Source organism: Argiope bruennichi, chromosome X2 (genome assembly GCF_947563725.1).
Source record: "Argiope bruennichi chromosome X2, qqArgBrue1.1, whole genome shotgun sequence".
NCBI lineage: Eukaryota > Metazoa > Arthropoda > Arachnida > Araneae > Araneidae > Argiope > Argiope bruennichi.
In genome coordinates, this window is record NC_079163.1 from 33,263,168 (window position 1) to 33,281,371 (window position 18,204).

The 18,204-nt window shown below is 28.3% G+C and overlaps 1 protein-coding gene across 1 annotated transcript in view; it reads right to left on the reverse strand.

Annotated features, from left to right (window-relative positions):
• The window catches only part of LOC129960730 (serine/threonine-protein phosphatase 6 regulatory ankyrin repeat subunit C-like), a 103,048-nt gene that overhangs the window by 75,203 nt on the left and 9,641 nt on the right, over positions 1-18,204 (reverse strand). Inside the window, exon 2 of the mRNA XM_056074329.1 lies at positions 8,475-8,573. Within this exon, the coding sequence (XP_055930304.1) occupies positions 8,475-8,573 (99 nt within the window). The remainder of the gene's footprint in view (positions 1-8,474; positions 8,574-18,204) is intronic.

An 18,204-nucleotide genomic window follows, 5' to 3' on the forward strand; every position in this document is an offset into this window, starting at 1 on the left:
CTTCTCTCCTGTAATTCCACCAGATGAAATATAAATGCCTTTCTATTATTTGATATTAATTCTTTATTTAATATTTTGTATTTAAAAAAAACTATGATGACGTTGTTGAATTTCCTAAATAAATGATGAATTACATTAATGCAATGAAAGTATTTTAAAGTACGGTCCTGGCTTTAAATGGGCACAAAATCATTGGTAGCACGTACTTCTGATAAATTCGTTTCTGATATATACATCTTGATTTGAAACATTTACTATGCATTTGAAAATAACAATTTCAATAATAGCAAAAGCAATATTGTAGCTTATTAGTGACTTATTCTTTATTTTCTTATCGAACTATTCTTCTTATGTATATACTTATGATCTGGAATGGTAAAGGATTAAAAATGCCTAACCTCTTTAACCCTTTCATTCGTGTTTTATGGATCTCTTAATGTTATAGAACATCGGAACTATATTTTTACTATACATTAATATTTGACATACTTTACAACAAATAATATTCCAAATAGTATATCAGTCACAAGAAATTAGTAATTTATCTAGCCTAACCATCAAATAGAGAATCAGTTTTAATGAATCCTAAACCAAGCATGTGTCATTATTTTTGTTCTACTGGGGTAAAGTAAAACGAACATTATAAATGAAGTACAAAATCATACTATTACTGAGAATGTTACTCCGATAAAGACAGAGCAAGTAAAACTTTTGATCTGTCAAAAGTAAGAGCTTAACTAACAAAATAAGCTTAATTAAGAAAAATAATGGTTCTTCAGGGCTATCTATTTTACCATAATCAAATCATCAAGATTATTTAACAGAAACAGGCAAAATTTTTCTAAAAATTTCATTCAGTTTTTGATGCCCTGGCTAATATACAACATCGCGTGCTTTTGATGTGCGATGGAACAAAATCACGTTCCCCAAACATGGGAGGAATTTTAATACCCTATTTATGAAAATTCTGCAAAATAAATTAGGCTATTAAATTTGGGCTTTGTTTTCTGATGAGTGTTAATATTCTTTGCTAGTGTCATCTTACCCGTGACGAGCCAGGAACAGGAGAGTTCCCAATCCTGGAGCTGGCTTTGATATATTGCTCATTTTCTTCTCTCCCGATATGGGAATTGGGTCACTCTTAATTCAGAGAAACATTTCTTTTTTTTATTGTACTTTTATTAAGGTCTTGATGAACTTTAATGATTTATCTATCCCAAAAATAGTTTTAATCGTATATTCTATTCCCTCTTTTGTATAAAAATGAACTACAATAGCCTTCTTATTTGGGACCAAAAAGAGTAATTTCGGATATGTGTTTGAGAAGAGAATGAAGAATAAAATAAATAGTAATTGTAGAAAAATGAGTAGAGGAAAAGAAAAATCTAGAGCAATGAAATCAGAAAAGATTTACAGCTCTGTACTGCAAACCATAAAAATAAGAGAAAGAAAACGAGCGCCAAAGACGAAATTTTTTCATTACAGCTTTAAGATAAATATGATATGCACCAATATTTATATAACAAAGATCTTCTTATTTGAAAAGAAAATATTCTTTCAAATTGGAAGTTAGGAAGAGAATGAAAAGAAAATTAATTCTAGTGGTAAGAAATGAATAAAATAAAGAAAAATCTTGCAATAAAATTTAGAAATGATTTACAGTAATGAACTGCGAAACCATAAAAAATCATAGGAATAACGTGATTGCCAAAGATCATAAGTTCTTAAAGATTTATTTTATTACGACTTTGAGCTAAATAGGTTTTATTGTAACATTTTAAGCAGATCTCAAAGATGAAAATATTTTGGAAGTATAACAAGTACTTTGAAATCTGAGAAGGACTGAAGGAATAGAAGCAAATAAATAATTTCCGTTGCGAGTAATTTTCTTTCAATAATTTTAAATTTTTTCTTTATATATGCTAAATATTTGTTCAACTAATGATTTCCAGTACTAAAATTATTTTCTAATTTTGAAAACATAACAAATTTTGTCTAAAAGTCATCAATTCTAAATTTGGATAGATAATACAAAACATATCTGTTTCTCATCTTATATTTTATTTGAAGGAATAAGAACATATATCTTGAATTTTCTCGAAATAAGAATATGTTCCAACTTAAGCAATTTTTGAAATATGTGGGTTTAAATTTAATAACCATTGCTTCTGAATTGTTGGGTAATCTTATGGAAATTATTGATAACATATGAACATATCTGAAATGACCGACAGATAAAAAAAACTGAGATAAATTAATGCAATAGATAAAAGATTAAAAGAAATTATAATTTTGGAAATTGAAGGAATCAAGTGGACTTAAAATTCCGTGGTTTTGAAATTTCTATTCTGCGATTTGTCAACCTTAATGAACAGTAAATTCGAACTTTTGACAATAGTAAGCATTGCTTCATAGAAAATTTAAGATTGCATACACTTGTTATTATTTCTTTATAATGGTATATTGTCTCAGCAACGTTTATAACAATTATTTTTACTTAAGACAAAAAGGGATATTTTTTAAAACGAAGAAATTGAACCTCATAAAAATATATTTTTATTTAAAATAATAAAGCATTTCTTCATTTTAGAATGTGAAGGAATTTAATTTACTGAACAATGAAGACTGAGAATTCGTACTTCATTTTAAGTACGAATGCTCATTGCACTATGATACATGAATTCCTTTAAATTGAATAAACAGAATTGTCTTCTTAAATAAATTGTTACTGAAAAAGCATTTTTTTATTAGCATCAAACGCAATAGTCTGCAATAAGTAGGGTCGGATAGGGTCCTTTGGAGCAAAGATAATTGGGAAGTTACTAGTACTATAACCACTATTACATGTACTACGCATACAGTACATACACTATACAAAGTTAATTCAATCTATAGGAAGAAGAAAAATGCTTTTTCGCCTTTTGCAGTTCTGTTTTCTAGCTTTTGTTAACTTTAATCGCAACTGCAATTGCAACTTTACAAGTTTAATTGCAACTTTAATTTCAATTGAGAAAAGGTGAAACTAACACTTTTACGAGTTTTAATATTAGTTCTCCACATTGGTTATATGTAAGATAAGTTTTTCCTTTCTTAGATTTATAGGATATTATGGTTACGATGAAAGATCAATTTTCGTTTTTAGATTTTTTTTCCCGACAAACTAGTTAGTGTTCTCAGTTACTTCTGACATTTTTCAACATGGGGTAATTGGGCATTTTATTGAAACAAATTATTACATTATGGAAAAGGGAAATAAAATCTAAGAATGAGGTAATGTTCAGTTCAACCAATAATGTACATTATTCTATGCTAAATTAATAGTTGGCATTTTAAAAATCTACCCAATCTGTTTATATAAAGGCATATATATTACTTTAACATAAGAAAGTTGAAAGTTAATAATTATTTGAAGCCGAATGATGTCAACTGATGATAAAGAAGAAGAAAATTTGTTGCGTATGGAGAAATCTGAAGGGGACTTTAACTTCTTTCATCAAAGAGGCTGTGGAGATCGAGAAAATAACTTATCTGGAATCTTCTATGATTGATTTTTCAAGAAATATGATTGTTTTGATCGGTAATGTTGCAAGTTCCAAAATGAAGATGCATTATTCGTATATCTTCAGAAATAATTTAGTTGATGCTGGTAACCGGATATGGCAGATTCGAAGTGCACCAATTATCAATTTAATTTATGATTTTAGAGAATCAAATTAAACATATACTAACAGACCTTGTCATAGAAGTCTATTTTTTCAGATAACGTAAGAGTCAAAGGAAAATGAGTTGAATAGAAGATTTAACTTTCAATTTGATATGAGATTTCTTCTTTCAGTTGTTCAGTTGTTGTTTTTTTAGTTGTTCAGTTGTTGAATTACCAATCTTTTTTATGAACTTTAATGCAAATTTCTAAGTCTCGAATATTTCTTTCTCGAATGTCACAATATTTAGTCATTTCTTTTATAAATGCTTATTTCTGACAAAACTGGAGACAAAATTAGTATAAATTACTCCAGATTGAAGGCATTAAAAAGCCACTGTAAAGGCGATATTTCATGAAAAAGAGGGTATTTTTGATGAAATTCCGTTAAAAAAAAGATCCAGTACTTTGGAGTAATTGAGAATCGGCCGTAAAAAATTCTGAGACAATATATAATTCTTTCTCATGATTTCAAATATATATTCAGCAAATGAATCCGTTTCTGTCATCAGAAGCCGAAACATTTATTCCCAATTACCCCAAATATGATGAATTAAATGGGTGTTTATCGGGGGAATTAGGAACGTTCTTGCAAATGAGGTTATATAATAAATGGTTTAATTTGGAGGAATGGGCATTGTTTAATGAGCCTAGGGATTGCAATATCGGTCCAAAATTTCAATACCGGTATTCGGTATTTTTTAGATCTTAATACCGGGATATTGGTTTTAATACCGGTATTAATCTTATAAAAAGAAAGAAAACACAGGTGTTTCTTTGTTTTAATTGCCAATTTTATTAGAGAGTGTAAATATCACAAAATTAATTTGTAATTTATAAATTATAACAGTATATAAAGAATTACAAAAAAGTAAAGGAACATTTTATTTATTTAAATCATAAAAAAGTGTAAATATCACAATTAAGTCTGCGGTACTATTACAAATTTTTGAAAAGTTATCTTAAAAACATAATGCATCAATTGTACTGTCATTAAGCCTGAAAAGTAATTTTGTGAAAAAATTACCAGCTGTCGAAAACGCTCTTTAGGCATCTACGCTAGTTGGTGGTACTGTTAGAAATGCGCGATATACTTTTTCCAAGTATTTACCTCTAAATCCCTCATCTTTAAATAAATAGATTTCTCGTCTGATGGTTTGGGATATAGCTGATTTCTGTATTGTATTTTGGTTCGTTGAATCTTTTTTATTTATCGTTAATTATTATTTTTGTTCAAGAGACAATTCCTTGTCACTATCGACATTAATGTCATCATAATCTTCGATAACTGTACCGAATTCTTCTGAATGTGGATAGGTTTGTGGGTAAAAAATATTTAAGAAAATTTACTATAAACTTGATCAGATTGGAATTGGTTAGTCTATTTTCTTCTTTTTCATTTTCATTTTTAAAATCATTATAATTATGTAAATACGTAAGACATTTTCTATTCTGGTATGCCTTTCTTCTGTGCAATTTTTCAATGTAATATACAATTCTTCAGATATTAATGTGTGCTGTTCTTTCAGTGACTGCAACATGAAATTTATTGTTGCATTAGCTGTTAATAAATTAGAATCTCTCCGACACAATGTCTCAATAGTCAGTTTTATTGGAAGTAGAGTTGATACAGTTCTGGATATTAAGTCCAATTCACTATCTGAAAAATTAATTTACAGGTTTAAGTCGATGATTGCTTTTCGGATTGGATTTCTCAGTTTCAAAAATGTTCCATCATTAAGAGTAAACTGTTCCAACGTGTTTTAGAATCTAATATTAACATATATTCTGTTTAATTTTCAGTTAGTTTATATTTTAGTGTTATGTCATTTTTTATAGGGGAACGTTTAAATACAAATTATAGGAAGCAATTCTTGATGGGTTAATAATTCATCCTCATTAGCAATATCTTCTTCATTGTGAATGAAGCATTGTCATTATCTTCATTGTCAATATCACTCGCACTCTTACTCTCTTCAAAGTTGGAATCCGAAGTTTCTATATCCACAATATTTGGATTCTTCTGTTCTTTATTTTTTTTGGTATAATACATCTATTACTCCTAATTGAAATCCATGAGCATAGCACAATTGCTGATTTGCACCAATCATCTTTCCAACTTTTTTCATAACAGCTGCTCCATCAGTCGTTACGGATACAATATCTTCTTTCAGGGATAATCCATGTTTCGCTAATTTAGATTTAAGCAATTAACTAAGCCATTAATTAGCTAATTAATTTCGCCCTTTAGGAAGACATAAAAACATAAACGTATACTCTTTTGCTATGTTGGCGATCCCTGAACGTATAGCGGAGACAATTTTAAAAATTCTAGTAAATACCGAAAAAACGGTATTTAAACTTGTAAATACCGGTATTACAAAATTTTAGAAATGGCTCAAAATACCGGTATTCGGTATCCCGGTATCCCGGTCTTGCAATCCCTGAATGAGCCTTACAGAATATAAATATGTTCTTATAAAAAATATTGATTTATTCTCAATCTCATTAAATAATCATAAAGTGAAAGAAATGTCAGCGTCTGCAAATTCGTTCTGAGTCATCCTAAACAAGTCTACTGAAAAGATTAAAAGTTGGCAAATGATTTAAATAACAAATCTTCTGAAGCCAATTCAAAAACAGACATGTAAAGAAACCACCTCTTCAGACAAACATTGACCAATATTCTAGACATTTTGTTTAATTATTTCTAGCCTTTACCGGAAATGATGGACAAGACCGTTAGTGATTTGATTTCTGCTAATGAAATGGGTCAACCAGCACCTAACCTACGAAGGGAATTTAATAAGGCCTTTTGTCCCGTCTTGAGAACAAAAAGCAGACCAACAGCTGCAGCTATGGGTCCTGAATATTTAAAGCAAAATGTGAGTGGTGTGGCTTGTGCAGTGTTTTCTCCGCATGTAAAGTTACAGATCATAAAAATGATATCACATTTTCTGTAGAAAGACACTTTTTCTCTATTAACTCGGTCACGTGATCGGTAGAGGGAGAGCGAAGAGTGACCAGGGTAATTTACCCCCATAAAAGTCACGGAGTGTGGTTTCAGTCTCGTTGAAATCCCATACTTGTAAGGTGAATTATTTATTAGTATACTAAAGCGCACACGCACTACTGTGGGCATTCGCATCATACGTCGCATTATTTTTTATTCTTTCAGCTTTGTGTTTAGCTTTTGAATTTGAAGAATGTATATAAGAAACAGTGAAGCATTCGATTTAGTTTTGATTAATTAAACGAGGCGACCTATTTTAAATTTGATGCCACACAACTATGCTCAATGTAATAACATTCTTTAATGTAATAAATAAGATATCCTATACAGCTTTATGACGAATGAACGAGCATTTGAATAAACATTATGAAAAATAATTTATCGTTTTAGCAGTTAATTATTAAACTTGAGAATTTTGCTTAAATATAGACTATAGAAGTATTACATTCATTTTAGCAATCATGAATTGTATAATGTATTGTCTTTATTAGTTTTTCATTTATTGTCCAATTTTTGTTTATAAATAAATTAAATCCATACTTGTGCAAAACTGAAAAGAAGTCGAAAGAGTTCCTAAGATGGAGGTTTGGTGGGGTATTACAAGGTGATTAGTTCTGTAAACTTTAAAATAGTGCTTTGTCATCAAGAACTCAAGCAATTCAGGAGATGATTGAAAAATCTATTACAAAATTCCACATTTCCTAAATATAACTAAGTCAATTAGACAAGAATGTGAAATAAATATTCGCTCCGCACACCTTTAAATTGCTCCTATAAAGGAAAACTTAATCCGAACAGTATGAAAAATACCTTATAAGTGCGGTTAAACCACAGATATTACATACATTTTTATCTGGCATTACTAACCATGCGCATCGGTCAAAGAACCAAAAAAGGATCCCACCCATATTTGGTTCTTTTGAGAATTACCTTTCCAAATACTAACGGCGGTTGATATTGCTTAAAAGTAATGATCAGACGACGAGAACATGTGCATGTCCATGGACGTACATTATTTCCAAGCAAACTTTTATCAGTAGGTACTATATTAATAAACAATCATAAAAAGCTGATGAATTTAAAAGCTGATGAATGACACAAATGATAAAAATATCATAAACGAGGAATCAAGCAAATTGTGAATTTTGAATAATAAATATTAAGACAAAACTTATTTAAACAAATAAAAAATTAATGAGAATGATTAGCTTCTATATTAACCTCTGCTTTACTTATTTCATAATCTAATTAGATGGCATCTTCAGTTTTGGGAAAGTGTTGTCTTAGTGATTCAATTAGGAATCCATAGAGTAAGTGACATGTTTGTTGATTATGTGTAATTTTTTTAATCGAAATATGGCGACTTTGAATGATTTAATTTGAGTTTACAAGTTCGAGAACGCACGGGCAAAGGTTATTAAGGGGTTAATAATTTTCCTGCTACGTGTCATGTCATCGTTAAAAATAGTAAAATAACACATGGCTTGAAAAATTTCAATCATATCTGATTGACAGAACAAAGAAATACGCTTTATAATATGCTGGGTATCAAATATATATAACTTTATGGCTAATAACAAATACATCAGTTTAATGATAGAGTTACTGTAAAGTAATCAAGGAGTTGTATGTTGAGTTACTTATGTACATATTCAGTGAATTTAAGCAATTTATTACTGATATAAATAAAAACAACACTGATCGACTAAACTTAAATTTTATATTATTTTCATTGAATACTAAAATAATATTAATACTCACCCCATACGGAATGAATGGGTCCGCCTTCCTGCTAAGCAATAACCTGATAGCATCTTCTTTCACGTTAGCAACAGCAAGATGTAACGCTGTTATGCCATCCTGTGAGAAAAATGAATTAAGGTGAGACTTTTAATCAAATCTAATTTATACATTAGAGATAAATTCATTATCCCAATTTGTTACAACTTCGTAATTTAGTATCTTTAAGTACAGCAAGATTTGTTATAATGTTATAACCCCAAACATAGGTTGCATTGCATAAAATTGGATTATATAGAACACAGTTTCAGCTCTTTCGGGAAATAGATAAAGTGCAAGGTAGAATAAATTTAAGTAAATTAAGAATTTCACTCCCCGAAACGATTTCAGAATTGTTCCTTTGCACTTTGTCTTTAAATCTAATATTAGCATCTGCCTTCCAATTAGCATGGCTTTTATTGTGACTGGCACTTTTTTTATGGAATATTAGCATCTGCCTTCCAATTAGCATGGTTTTTATTGTGACTGGCATTTTTTATGGAATATTAGCAATTATTTTTTGCATAAAATACTGCAATATGCAATTTTTTACGATTTCACACTAAATTATTTGCATGAAGAATAATTATTTGGGATTCGAAAATCCTATTTATACAACTTGTTGCACCTGATCTAAGCAATTATCTTTCTATTTAATCTAAATGTTTCAGGAAAACATTTTAAAGTTCAAACTAGAAATGAATGATTAATGAAAAAAAATTAATAACATATTTTGTATTGCATTAGTTTAACTCCTGTGCAATTTTGGGTCATTTTAAATATCGAAAACAAAAGATACTGGTTAAAAGAAAAAAATAAAAAAAAACTTGTTTCATATTTTCAATTTTAATTTTTAATATTTTTATATATATAATTCATATTATTGTATTTATAATATATATTTTTAATATTTTAAATAATTTATATTTTAAATATTTTTAAACATTTTTATAAGTATGTAATATCTATATAGAATTTTAAAATAAAGCTATATAATTCTTCATGACTGAACTGAAATAAGACTGAATGATTATGATAACTATGACTAATGATGACTATAAGACTATGATTGAAAATAAAATTATATTATTTTTGATGAATCTATTCGAAATTCAGAGACGCATAGAGGAAGTTTTGTTACAAATATTACCATTTTATATTGAGAAAGATTTTCTTTTGCTGTATGTCATGAACCGCTTCCAGTAGAAAAAGAAATTTTTTCAAAATAAAAATAAATCAAACACAATTTGTATAAGAATATGTTCTTTGATAATAGGGAATATATGGACAAGAAAAAGATTGACCTAATTCATGTTCATATTACGCATATTTCTGCATCATCGAGTATTTCTTAAAGTTCTTTCTTATTCGAGTATCACTTCACAATGCGAGACACAAAAAAATTCCCTCAATGAAGTCACAGATGTCATTTAGTTGGTTTCTGGAAGATGTTTATGCATTTTGTTTAACGTATTGTAGTTTTCAAGGTGTGCAATGTAAAGTCTCACTAATAGATAATATATTTTGTTTTTCGTTGTTATCCAAAAAAAATCAAGGATTTGTCGGGACAAGATGGCTATCTCGTCATCACCATAACTTAGTTTAAAAGGAAATAAATCATGTGCAACAAAAATATTTAAAGAAACAAAGGCAAGAGGCTAGAGAAGTAAAACAAAAACTGGTGTTACTTAGAAACTGAAATTTAATTCCTATAAAAAAATTAGAAGCCCGTTACTTATGACATCAGCTGAAATTTGCAAAGTTAATTTTCTTTCTGCAGAAAGTGAGGCAGATTTTGACCCGCCATCAGAAAACTAGGATAGAATATTGCAAAAGTTACAAATCATGGCACTAGAAGTGCTCAAACTTTGAAGCAGATAAATGTGTACTTAATTTTTAATAATGAAAAATACCTATTTCGTATTATATTAGTTTAATATGAGTTAGAGTTTTAAACACAATGACTCTTTAATTACATACTATTCATGAAAAAGTATTTAACAATGCTTAGTTAATATAATGTCTTTTATCTTTTTATAAGAATCTTTTTATCTTTTATAAGAATGTATTCATATTTCATAGGGATTGTCATTAAACCAGAGGTCAAAATCAATTTTTCCCGTACTATGGCAAGATTGCATTATTTTTTAAAATAAAAAAAATGTTATTGTATTTTTTTAAATAACAAATAATTATTAAAACAAATATTTATTCAATTACCTCCGATAAAATAAAAAAAGCTAATTTTAATAATGCATACAAAAAAATTATCACAGAAAATGAATTCATTACCACTGTTATTATCGTGAACTTACTTCGGCCTTTCTTTCATGAATTAATTTTGCAGAATCATCTATTTATTTATAGTTGAAAACCTACGATACCTCATTCACCCCTCAGGTCTTATAACGGGAAATGACCCATTAAATTCATCTGAAGTTTACTTGTCAAGTCTCAGTTTATATGAATAAATCGAAAACTTCAAATTCGCGAAAGGCAAGAAACGCCACTATTTGGGGGAAAAAGAACTTTTCCTCCCTTTTAAAACGAATGAAATACAGATAGAAGCAGAAATAAACAAACTATTTGGGGAAAAAGAACTTTTTTCCCCTTTAAAAACGAATGAAAGACAGATAGAAGCAGAAATAAACAAAAAATAATCCGAACGAACCAAAAACTAAGCAAAAGGAATAAACTTTTTCCAAAGTTAATGAATTACACATAAAGTAATTAAACATTCATAATTCATAAAAATAATCCAATATATCAACAGTTACAATTAACTATATCATTAACTTAGTTAGTCGCTTACCAATACAATGGAGCAAGTTAGCAATGAAAGATACATATCATTGAATTAGAACCACTAAAGTAATAACAAATATTAAAATTACCTTTAATATTAAAACTAGCGCTAAATTACAATGCGGAAATACACCAATATTACAAATCAGTGATATAATCAATCTTATATACAAAACAATACTCATTATTAAGTGTTTGACAAAAAAAATGAAGTACACTTACAACACCACCCCTTTAAATATTTGAAGCCAATGCAGTACAGCCAACCAAATATGAAACAAAATTCAAAACCAAAATGAAAAAGGAACATAATTGGAACTATACGCAAAAGGATAAAGAAAAAAAAGTATAACGAATAAAAAATCAACAAAAATGAAAAAATATCTAGCCTATAATTACCATAAAACCAAGGGATTTTTCTGTAAAATTCGAAATCAATAGGATTTATATTCAGAAAGGGGCAGTTGAAGATAGAAATCTTTAGTAAAAGAACAGTTGAAAATAAAAGGATTACCAACACCTTATTTTAAACGAATAAACCAGATTGCTGAGGTGAGGAATCTAAATACGTATTCAGGGGAAAGATTATGGTTTGTGTGCCAAAATTTTTTAGTAAATAACAATTTCATATCTTATGACAGAATTGTTATAATAAAGCACTCACAGTTTTATATAAAATGCTACTTGATTCTTCTCTTTAAAAAACACTATTAATCATTTTTCCATAATCAGCAACTATTTTGTAAAACTGACAGGCCAGCTCATTCCTTATCATTCCGACATTTACACTCACAGAGGTGTCACAGATCGGATTTTTTGCTTTAAAAATATTATTCCTTATGTTCAAAATAAATTTAGATTGACTTCAGACGAAAAAAGAACTTCAGTTGAGGAGAAATTATCTGAATAACTTCAATCTCGCTTTGCAAAGCCCAACCCGTTGCAAAATTAGCCATTATCAGCTCGACTCGGAAAACGGATCAATTATAGTTTATTATTAAACAACACGCACGTATAAGCACACCCGTATGAAATAACTACATCAAGACTCTACCATTGCTGCCAATCCTAAATCCGTCTATGTGCACATCATATCCTGCTTCCTCAAAATAATAATTGCATGTCCAAAATTTATCTTCTTAATTGGTCTATGTAAATTTAAAATGGATATATCTCTAAACTCCAAAAAAATAAATCACTAAGACAAAGGTTCCAAATTGAAATTCTAGCAACTATAACCAATAGAAGGATATCCACTGTAGTCTTTAAAACTTGAATTGACATTGTTTTAAATACCGCAGTAAACTTTACTTTGTGAACATTTGATTAACCCCAGCCCCATATGCTTGGAGAATTATCTAATATTTTAAAACCTAATTTTTCATTTGTTATGGATGGTTAAGAAATATATAAAGATTCAAATTCGATCTTATATTTTGTTCCACCAGAGATGTATTGTATAAGTCAATGCGACTACATGCCTTCAGATAAAAGTAGGAATTTAAAGAATTTATTGCTTTATTAAAAGAATCAGAATTAGTATTCAAAAATTATCTCAGGTAGGGAGTGATGTATGCGCTTCAGAATTTGGAGGCACATTTGGCATAGGGTATTTAATTGGCTTAATGGAGATGTTTTGGAATTCGGTAAAATTACAAAAGATACATTTTTGAGGGATTTCTTTTTCCCAAAAGCTTTCTAATAAGACCATTTATCCCAAAAAGCATCAATTTATCTAATTTTCTCGTACTGCCTAGAAAGCTTGTCATTTATAAGTTTATTTCTTATCATTTTCACAATCATAGTTACATTTATTTAATTATGTCAGAATAGAATTAATGTGATGAGTTATAAAAAACAAAAAAAAATTTGTAACACTTAATTGACTATACCAATATTGACCATTGATTATTGTAACACTCCATTATCGAATTTAGCTCAATAAAAATGTTCTTAGATCTATTATGATGAAAAAATGCTCTGATGAAATATCATATAATAAATTTGTTCGAGTTTGGGCAGTATACTGTAGCATATTCTGAAACATATAAAAAATTTTCTCTGAGAAATTTTGATTATTTACTGCAAGTATATTTAAGATTCATTAAGTATCGAATTGCGCTAAATTATTTTAACATTCTAGAATATAAATTATCAACGGTACTAATAAAATGGTCGTAAAGTAACCATTGTTATTAAAATATTTAGCTTAAGGTCAGAGAGGAAACCGAAGAAAAAATTAGGAGTAAAATATTTATACGCATTGCAAAAGTTTCTCCAAGTCTGTATTCATATTTATCGATCCTTACAACGCAATACAGCGAAAGAATGACGCTTAACTATTGTCTATCTTATAACTGAACTTTCTAAAGAAAGCGTGGTCACGAAAAAAAATATAACAGTTACAGAATTCTTGCATTCAGTTTCATGTTTTAATAATGCAGAAAGCTTTCTTAGAAAACTTCCATCGCAAGATTACTTTTGCGTGAACCATCCTAACAACTCATTTCCATATGTGAGACAAGTGCGTCAGCGGCGGTTGGATTTATGACAGAAACAAACTTTTTGTCTTTTAGAACGTTGGATTAAGGTGGGATTTTTGTCAGGTATTTCAGGTATCTGCAAAAAGAAGATTGCAACTGTTTGCGAAAATGAATTTTCTTAATAATTCAATTTGGATGCCCTTCAAAAAGATGGTGGAAATAGTTTTCTCAAAATGTTTGAATAAATTATAAGCAGAAGAGTTTGGTTTGAACACGTTCTTAAATGGAAAGAGCATTATTATTCAGAAAAAAGCAAAAAAATTCATAAAGGAACGAAAAAATAATTTTTATTTAATATTGCAAGTTAATAAATTTACAAATTTATTCATAAACAGAATTTCGTTTTTTTTTTTTTTTCAAAATCATATTTATTTTAAATAATAACATTATTTTTTCTTAAAATGCAGATAAATAATTTTCAAACCATACATTAGGAAGTATTTTCAAGCTCGAAATTATCACTTAAATGTTTACTAGATTTTAAGCAAGATTCAAAATAATGTTAATCATGTAAAAAAAAAATTCCATAAAATCAAGTTAACTTCACTTATCTTCCAAAAATAATCTTAAGTGTTTTAAATAAATAATATTTTTAAAATGTAAAAAAATAAACTACTTAATTGCTCAAAATTGATTAGAAAATTATTATTTATAACTTGTAACTAGTCTTATTATAGGTAATGAAACTATTTTTACCCAGAACTCTAATTTTTAACACAAAATGCAACTCTACCGAAAACGAATGCTTAAATTCTTAACTTCTTAGATCATTCTACAACTAAACGAATATGGACGGAAACTTGCCATCTCAAATTTATCCATAATGTAAGTTTATAATTCAAAAATGTTTCTTAAAAAGATTCATGATTACTTTTTATACCGAATGTTTTTAATAAAATTTTACATTCCCTATCAGAAGCAAAATAAACTTAATAGGGAAATTGTTTATAATAATTATTTTCCGTTTATTACGATTGTTATGCGCGACTGTTTCGACTTTCTATTACTAAAGTTTTCAATTAGCAGCCTCTTCAATTCAAACAATATTTTGCTTCTTAAAATAATTTCTCAAAAGAAAATTACAAGGTGTTCAACAATTTTATCACCAAAGCGTCCATATAAAATTTTTAGAACAATAAATATATAGCATAAAGTAGTTTGAGATAAAAAAAAATGTTAATTTATTACTAATTTCTCGAGGTAAATAAATAATATTTGCTTTACTTTTGATCTTAAGTTTTTAAAAATAATATAAACATTAAAGTTAACAATAGTTAGTATATTTAATGTTAGTATATTAATAGTTAGTATCTTTTATTTCATCTCATTTTAAAGAATCATACTTTTATAATAGTCAGAGATTATTACATTGGGAATGGATTTAGGATTATGTCTTAAGTACAAGCTCTTAAAACTATTTCATTATAGATTTTCAGATTATAAGAAATACCTAAGAAAATAATTTTACTCCAAATTGTGAATAGATTATGAAATTTACAATAAACATGCTATTTATTTTCTAATATGAAACGTGTTCTGTAAACATACATTTCAAAATTTTTTAAGGCATATCATATCCTTAAAAAGTTTCTATGCCAGGAAAAACTAATACACAACATCTATCAAAATTTCTATCTACATGAGACAAAGGGTTTTATGTAAGAATTTTTATTAGAAAGTCAGAATTTGCACTTAAAAAGGCGATTTTTTATGTACATTTATTATTGTGTTTGTTTCTAATTCATACTTTCTTTCGAGTTTTACAAGCAGAATTTAAAAGGATGTTTCAATTTGAGGGAATTCTCATTTAAATTTGAAATATATTTTAAATATTTCGATTAATTTGAAATTATTGAAATATGATATTTCAAAATATATTTCGATTACCTGATTGACATAATGGGTTTTTTATTAATAACCTTAAAAAAGCTCAAAGTGAAACCTAACATACTGTAATCGACTTGCATATTTCTTGTCTTCGTGCTTCAAGCAGTGCAGAAATGGAGTCTAAATTATTCCTCATAATTAAGTAGATTGTTTTATTCTAGGTTGCATATAAATAGAAATTTGATAAGTTGTTAAATTAACAAGATTTATTTGCACGCTTATATATAAATAGCGGTGAAAAATCTTCCATAATCTTACTGAGAAAAATAAACTCGTTTAAAAGAAGATTTCGTGAGTGGGAAATTAATTACATAGTGAAGTTAAGTACTGAAATTTCATTTCATAATAAATTACATAATTCCAAAAATGTTTGAATAAATAGATAAAAAAAATCTTCTTATTAATAAATAAATCAAATCTTCGAAATTATATATAAATTATTGCCTTGAGGAAATTCCACTAAATATATTTAGGTTACCTGAAAATTTTTCAAATTATTCTCATTAAGAAGTCACCCTGTTTCTGTATGCTTTTTATTTTCAAATTAGTAATTTTCAAGATAAAATTATATTAAAAATAAGTATAACTTTTTTATACTTATTTATCAAATACAGTTCTACAAAAAATTCGATTATACTTAAAATCTATTGTTGAAAGACTTTTATTCGAATTTTATCCAGGGATTTTTTTTTTTTGCAACTTTCATTTTATAACAATGTATCTAATTTTCACTTTTTTTTCTTCATTTATTGTATTTTTTTTCTTTAAATAGTGTTTTAAAGAACTTTCAAATTCAATTTAAAAACGTACATGCATTATTTTCATTGCGCAACTTAAATTTTTTCCGTAGAAACAAATTCAATGAGTTAAATCTATTTATAAATGAAAAAAAGTCTTGAAAATCAAATCAAATAAAGCGGGCAGTCTAAAAAGTAATAAACCGAAAAATTAAAGAGCATTAAGGAGCTTCTTTTTATTATTTTTTTTATCAATTATTATCAATAATTATAAAATTTCAGATGCTCTATTTTTCATCAATACGATTCGGAAAAAATTGAATTAAACAGAAACCAAATTCACATACCTCTAAAGAAGAACAACATAGAAGATAAAAATATATGCATTCACACTCAGGAAAAGAACTCCTTCTAATTTTATAGCCAAAATAATTTACTTATATCTAAGTTGCATTTTACAATTTATTAATTTGTCAGGAAAATAGTAGTAAGACTTCTTCAAGAAAGTGGCAAGATTTTTTATCCAGAGTCCTTAAAAGTACAGAAAACATGGATTCCAATTTTTTCTCTCCTAAACACAAGATAAATGTTTTGATTTAACGGGTTATGATATTTTCTTACGGGATATGCGAAAATTAAGGTCTTTATTTCTTTCTGACTTTTTATTTCTTTAACAGCTCAAAGAAGCTGTAATAATATGTAACTCTCATTATATCTGTCTAACGTTTGGAAAGAAATGGAATGCCGAAAGTGATTTGGAGCCAAGGATGCTCACTAAGGATATCTGAAAGTTTTAGTACCAAACTAGAATGCATTTTCCCTAATTAAATTCAAAATTGAAGAAGATATCTTTAACTACGTTTCAAGGTCTAGAAATCTCATTTCTTTTCGTGTTTTCCTAGAAATATTCTTTGAAATTTCCTAGAAATATTCCCCACCATCAGCATCTTTCAACATTCCAAGTCCGAAGGTGTAAATAGGTTGGAGAAAGAATGGATCTTGCCATTTTCTTGAAATTACTTAAATTTCAGGAACTCGCTACGATGGCCAAGGTGGAAAATACATATAATTTGGCTGCCATACTGTCTTCGCAGGAATGACAGTAACATGAAACCTGGTACGATGTTGAACATCTAAGATGTTGGAAATTCCTAGTAATTTTACTTGTGTCTATATTAGATTATTTGCATTTATGGTGATAGCTACATTTTTTCAAGTCGCTGAAATGTGAGACAGGCCAGGCATCACTGGAATTATTATCTGAGGATGAACAGATCTATTGTAAACAACGAATTTCAACTGAAGTGGATCTTTTTAAGATTGAATGATTGATGGTCTAGCTTTATCTGAACCTAAAGGGACTGACAAAGCAACAAAATGTAAACTGTGGTTGCTGTGTGATAAGAAGCAAATGGTGACTGATGTCTGACTACGTATGAATAGCAATTTTGCTTTTTGTGTGGTACCTATATCTGTCGATACTGCTTCGTTCAGCTGTTGGCGGAGTGGTCGGCTGTACATAAGAAGAAGTGTGGTACTTATACATCGAGAAGAAGAAAATAAATTTTTTGTTTATATTTTGCTTGAATGGAGATAAGGATGTTTCCTATCGTAAATTAATTTTTCTCACAAGTGTAGAAGTCTTCCTTCAGATATCAGTATAGTTTCATCTACCGTTGGGTGAAGCTTTTACCTTTTCACGCTTTTTCAATGCAGGATATTCCTATGGAAGTAAAGTAA